The following is a 6,288-nucleotide window of genomic DNA, read 5'->3' as shown; positions in this document are numbered from 1 at the left end:
ACTCTAACACTGAGCCACACTCCAGCCCCTCACTGGGGGATTCTAGGTAGGGGCTCTACCACTGAGCCACACAGTTAACTCCCCACCACATTTCAGCATCTGACTTTGGGGAGGACACCAACAGTTAGATCACAGAACATGATCATTAGGGAATGAGAAAGGGAAGATGGTTGGGTATGGCAATGGCTGGAAGCAGCTTTTGGGCACTGAAGAAGGCAGAGATAAAGATGACAAGCTTGGTATTATGGCCAGAGAACTGAGATTTTTCTGAAATTTATCCTCAATAATAGTTATCCCTCGAGGGAGATAAACATTTAAAAAACAGAGATTAGACATTTGAACTTCTATGCTCTGCCCCCAAACCCTATGGCATTTAATTATGGCAAATTGTTGTTTCTGAGATGATAAGGTATAAAGAACATTAGACTAGAGTAAATGCTGACATTGACTCTGGTTATTTCATCCCATTGCTTTCTAGTGTCTAGTCGATACATGTTGTGGTAGGTTTAAATTAAAAAATATTTATTTTATTTTATGTGTGTGAGTGTTTTGCATGCATTTATGTATGTGCACCACATGTGTGCCATCATGGAGTACAGAAGAGGGCATTGGCTCTTCTGGAACTGTAGTTGCAGACGGTTGAGAGTCACCATTGTGGGTGCCGGGAACTGATCCAGGGTCCTCTGCAAGAGCAGCAAGTACCATTGAGCTATCTTTCTAGCCCCTGTAGTGATAAGTTTAACTGTAAACTTGACACCAACTAGGAAGAGAGTCTCAATGAGGAATTGCTGATCGGATTTTGTGTGTGTGTGTGTATGTGAAGCAGTTTGCCTTTATTGGCTGAATTGGGAATTGGTTCGGGAAGACCCAACCTTAAAGTAGGTGGCATCATTGCCTGGGTTTGGGTTCTGGGCTATGTAAGTGTAGAATCACTAAGCCTGCATGCCTTCATTTCACTCTGCTCTTGAGTGTGGATATGATGTGAGCAGTATTTAAATTCCTGCCACCTTTATGTCCCTGCTTTGATGAGCAAGAGTAAATTTTTGTAATTTTGTAAGCTGCATTGTGAGTTAGAGTAGATTCCCTCTTCTTTAAGCTTTTTTTTTTCAGTTAGAAATGAACTAGGACATCTACCTAGATTCCTATTATTCACTTACATTTCTTTACCTTGTAAATAAGGCCAACCAGAAACTCAGTATTAACTTAGTTTAGATGAGTGTGCTCACAGAAGTCCATCCATACAAAAAGATTTGGCCCTTAGGGCTGTGATATTAGAGGGTGCTGTGGTCCTGAAAGAACTGTTGTCTGGGACTAGAGAAATGGTGTGGTTAAGAGTGCTTGTTGCTCTTCTAGAGGACCCGAGTTTGAGTCCCAGTGTCCATGTCTTGTGACTCACAATCACTTGTAACTCTAGCTGAAAGGGATCTGATGCCCTCTTCTGGTCTACATGGACAGGAATGCACACACACCTGGCGTAGACACACCCACACACACCCACACACCCACACATACATACATAAAAATATATATAAGATGCAGAGCCTAATGGGAGGTCTTAAACTCACTGAAGACATGTTTCTTGTGTGTGTGTGTGTGTGTGTGTGTGTGTGTGTGTTTGTGTGTGAGATTCTCTGGAAGTCATCCACTTTACTTTTTGAGACAAGCTCTCTTGCTGGTTGGAGGCTGTAACGGCATAAACGAATGCAGACAGATTGTAAATATATATATATATATATATATATATATATATATATATATATATATATATGTCTTTAATGTAGAAATAGACTTACAGAACCACCATTCCGCGGAGACCAGGAAAGCAGAAGCAGTGGCTGGGAGCAGGCTCTCCAAATTTATAGGCAAACATTAGCCCAAGGCGAACATGCCCCCTAAGGGGCGGGACTTATCCCTACAGGAGGCTCTCCAGCTGGCTCAGATCTTCCTGTCCCTGCCTCCCCAGCAGTGGGATTCCAAGTCCACACCACCACACTCAGCATTTTCACATGGGTTCTGAGGATTGAGCTTAGGTTTTCAAACTTGTGTGGTACTTTACTGATTGAGTCACCGCCCTCCCCCTCCAAATCCATGAAAATATACTCTTGAAAGGGATCATGGAATTCTGTTCATCTTCCCCCACTTTTTGGATAGAAACTTTTGCTCAATGTGTTTCTTCCTCATTGCTATCCAAGACATGCCATGTTCTTTCAATGAGTGACCTTCACCAAGTATGTGCTATGCCATTTGGAGTTCAAATCTTTGCAACTGTGAGCTAGTTAACCTTTTTATGTTTATAAAGGTAATTACCTCAGGCATTGCTTTGTAGTCATGCAAAGTAGGCTATATGGTGTTTTATTAATTTTGGAGAGGAGCGAAAAAGCTTGCTTTGCAAATCCCTGGATTAGCAAGTGAACAAGACATCTGAAGCCTCCCCTGAAGGGCAGTGAGTGGGACACCTTTTCTGATAATTGCCCTCTGCTCAGTGGCAGAATGTGTGGCAAGTTCCTGAGGCAGCTGTTGGCTAAGGAGAGCCAGCATTCCACCCCCGTGGGGCGCTTCCTGCTTCCGGTGCTGATGGGATTCCGCCTCCTGCTTCTGGTTTCCAGTGGACCTGGGGTCTTCGGTGATGATGAGAGCGAATTCATGTGCCATTTAGGGCAACCAGACTGTAAGACCATTTGTTATGATGTCTTCCGCCCCCTTTCTCCACTGCGCTTTTGGGCCTTCCAAGTCATCTTGATGGCTGTACCCAGTGTGGTTTATGTGGGTTTCACTATGTATCATGTGATTGGATACTGGGAGGAACCAGAAAAAGGGAACAAGGAACAAGAGTCCCGGATTTGTAAGGGGGACCGCAGTAAGGATGTCTCAGGGACTGGAAGCCTCAAGCTTCTTTGGGCCTATGTGGCACAGCTTGGGGCACGGCTGGTCCTTGAGGGAGCAGCTCTGGGACTTCAATACCATCTGTATGGCTTCAAGATGCCCAGCACTTTTCAATGTCGTGAGGATCCTTGTATCGGCAGCACAACTTGTTTCCAGTCGCACCCCTCTGAGAAGACCATCCTCCTCAACACCATGTTTGGGATTAGTGGGGCCTGTCTCTTGTTTACTTCCTTGGAGCTTGTACTTTTGGGTTTAGGGAGGTTTTGGAGGATGTACAAGGACAAACTCTCCCTTTTAAAGAACCTGCCAACCTCAAAGAACTCTGTAAGGCGCAAGGACCCAGCTGATGACTTGACAGTGGTGGAGACGAAAGAACCGTTTTGAGAAGCAGGTGAGGACCCTATTGACATGACAGTCATCTGTCCCTGCGTCTGATGTCTCTGTGTTGGCGACCTCCACCCAGGGTAGGTCCCTCATCCTCTGGGGTGTACAGCTCACCATATTACAAAGTAGATAACCAGTCTCAAAGCCGATGTGTTCTAAAAAAGATTTACTCTTAATTTTAAATTGTGTGTATGTATGTGTCTGTGTGTGTGTACACAGGAGTACAAGTGGTTGTGGAGGCCAGAAGAGGGTGATAGATCACTTGGAGCTGGAATTAATGGCATTTGTGAGCTGCCCAGTGTGGGTGTCAGGAAGCAAACCAGGGTTCTTTGAAAGAATAGTACACATTCTTATTCACTGAGCCATCTCTCCAGCCCCAAGATGTATTCTTTTAAAGGGAGGAAGTGTTTCCTTTGGTTCACAGTTTAGGGGTACAGTTCCTCATGGTGGACAAGGCATTCATATATGTATATGAAACGGGTAACCCTAGCTGTCCTGGGCTTGCTTATGTAGATCTGGCTGGTTTTAAATGTACAGAGATCCCCCTGTCTCTGCCTCCAAAGTGCTGGAATTCAAAGCACAAGGCACTATACCTGGCTGAGTCAGATGTGTTTTCGTTACTGCCCTGCAAACATCTCCCAGCACCTATCCCTATGAGTTGCATGACTCCTTCTAGTAGACCACGATGACTACACTACTGCATGTACTGCCTGCCCTTTCATTTGGTAAAGTCCTGAGCTTCTGCTTGATTTCTGCCTTACAGAGTTTTAAAGTTACCTGGCTTGCTTGAAGAAAACCCTGTGGCTGGATCTTCCTCCATACATCCAGTGAGATGGCACAGTGGGTAAAGACGCTTGTCACCAAGCCTCATGATCTGAGATCAGTCTCCAGAACCCACATGGAGAAGGGAGAAAACCAACCCCCCACGAGATGTCCTCTGACTTCCATATCCATACCATGGCACGCACGCACACACGCGCGCATACACACACACACACACACACACACACACACACACACACGATAATAAATAAAATAATAACATCTCAGTAAATAAAACAAAAACTCCTGCATCATTAGCTATTATTTCTGACTTCTCTGTCCTGTCTTTCCACTAAACATAAGCAACCACAACCTACTTTCTATTCTAATGGCTTATCTTAGCCTGGAGTTTTATAGAGATGGAATCATACAACGTGTTTATTGGCCACTTGTATATCTTTGTAAAAAAGACCAAGTCCTTTGTCAATTAAAATCAGGTTATTTTTTGTTGTTGTTTTGCATTGTAAGAACTTTTTACATATAATGATTATTAGATACTTATCTAATTATTTTAAATGGGTCATTTAAAAATATTCTCTTCCATTCCATGGGTTGTCTTTCATTTTTTTCTGAGTAATGTTCTTTTAAAATTATTCTTGGATACTTTCATACACGTATATGGTGCATTTTGATCATAACCCTATCTAACTCCTCCTGGATCCCCCATCGCGTTCCCATCCTGATTTCATGTCCTCTTTTTTTGTCTATAACTCACCGAGTACAAAATTAGTGCTACTCCAATGTGCATGGGTGTGAAGCCATCTACCAGAACATGGTCAGCTGGCCAGATGACACACCCGTGAAGAACATGACTCTTCCTCCACCAGCATCTATCAACTGCTAATGGCTCCTCAGCTGCGGATAGTCCATCACTCAGCCATGCTGGAATGATGAGTGCTGGGAGCCCGTGAAGGCAACCACTGCTTCTGCGAGGTCACGAGTGTAACGTCCCTGCCATGCTAAGAAGATGCTGTCTCATGGCAGACCTCTCAGAGCTCTGCTTTTTAAACCTTGCTTTCCCACTTCTCTGCTGTCACCCAAGCTTTGGGGGCAAGGGTGTGATATGGGATGTCTCATTTGGGGCTGAGTACTCCACACTCGTTGTCTGCATTTTGGTAAGCTGTGAGTCTGTTATGGGACACTGTCCACTGCAAAAAAAGTGTTTCTCTGGTGGGGAGTGTGAATCTATGGGTATAGAAAATTATTTAGAAGATCATTTGATACTATTGTAATTTATCAAACTAATTGTAATAGGCTTTTCTTTAGGTCCTATGAGCTCCGCAGGATAGTTTCTTGGCTAGGTTTATAATATCAGGCTTGAGTTTCTTCCTGTGGAGTGCATCCTTAAGCCAATCAGAAAGCAGTTTGTTACTCCCACACCATCTACACCACTGTTGCATGCATGGGTATGTCTTGTGAGGCTGATGGAGGTAACTCACAGGCTTCATACCTAAGTTGGTATGGGAAGTCCTTCTGTATATGTGCTTCTTTTATTGGTTAATGAATAAAGAAGCTGGCTTGGCCTGTGATAGGGCAGAGTAGAGTTAGGCTGAGAAAACTAAACTGAATGCTGGGAGAAAGAAGGCAGAGTCAGTGAGACGCTATGTAGCCACCAGAGGGGAAAGACGTGAGCTGCCAGCTGGAACCTTGCCTGTAGGCCACAAGCCTCATGATAAAATATAAAATAATGGGAATGGGTTAACTCTAGATGTAAGAGCTGGCTAGCAATATGCTTAAGCTGTTGGCCAAACAGTATTGCAAATAATATAGTTTCTGTGTGATTATTTTGGGAGTCTGGGCAGCCAGGAAACAAGTGGGCCTCCCCCAACAATGAGTAAGACGGTGACTGCTAGGAAAGCTGGCCAGCAGGGAGTTGGTAGCATGAAAGCTTTCTTGTTTTTTGTTTGTGACTTTGGTGCTACATTTAAAAAGCCATTGTTTGACCCAAGGCTATGAATTTACACCTGTGTTTTCATCTAAGAGTTTTATACTTTCAATTTTTACATTTGTGACTCCAATCACTTACAAGTTATTTTTTTCTACCGTGCAAAAAAAGGACAAAGATAAAACTACATTTTTTTATTGGAAATAATGCAAATGAGCAGAATCTTTGAGGTATAAAAAGAAAAAAATTCCTGTTACTCTAGAGTCCTATACTTGGCAGAAATAACTCCCCAAAGCAAAGAGAAAAGAAAGGTA

General features: G+C 43.4%; 1 protein-coding gene across 2 annotated transcripts in view; it reads left to right on the top strand.

Annotated features, from left to right (window-relative positions):
* Window positions 1-4,627, top strand: part of Gjc3 (gap junction protein gamma 3) — an 8,879-nt gene extending 4,252 nt beyond the window's left edge. Inside the window, exons 2-3 of one of the 2 annotated variants that reach the window (XR_001229412.2) lie at window positions 2,484-3,347; window positions 4,031-4,262. Coding sequence is in view for 1 of the 2 variants with exons in the window: in XM_005367064.2 (XP_005367121.1) it covers window positions 2,491-3,267 (777 nt within the window). In the remaining variant the exon portion in view is untranslated. Of the gene's footprint in view, window positions 1-2,483; window positions 3,348-4,030 lie in introns of both variants that reach the window. The other variant, XM_005367064.2, reaches the window with a different exon arrangement.
* Window positions 4,628-6,288: the final 1,661 nt, after the last annotated feature.

This window comes from Microtus ochrogaster, unplaced genomic scaffold (genome assembly GCF_000317375.1).
Source record: "Microtus ochrogaster isolate Prairie Vole_2 unplaced genomic scaffold, MicOch1.0 UNK16, whole genome shotgun sequence".
In the NCBI taxonomy this organism is placed as follows: domain Eukaryota; kingdom Metazoa; phylum Chordata; class Mammalia; order Rodentia; family Cricetidae; genus Microtus; species Microtus ochrogaster.
The sequence above is the reverse complement of the archived record's forward strand: the minus strand, read 5'-3'. Positions and strand labels throughout refer to the sequence as shown.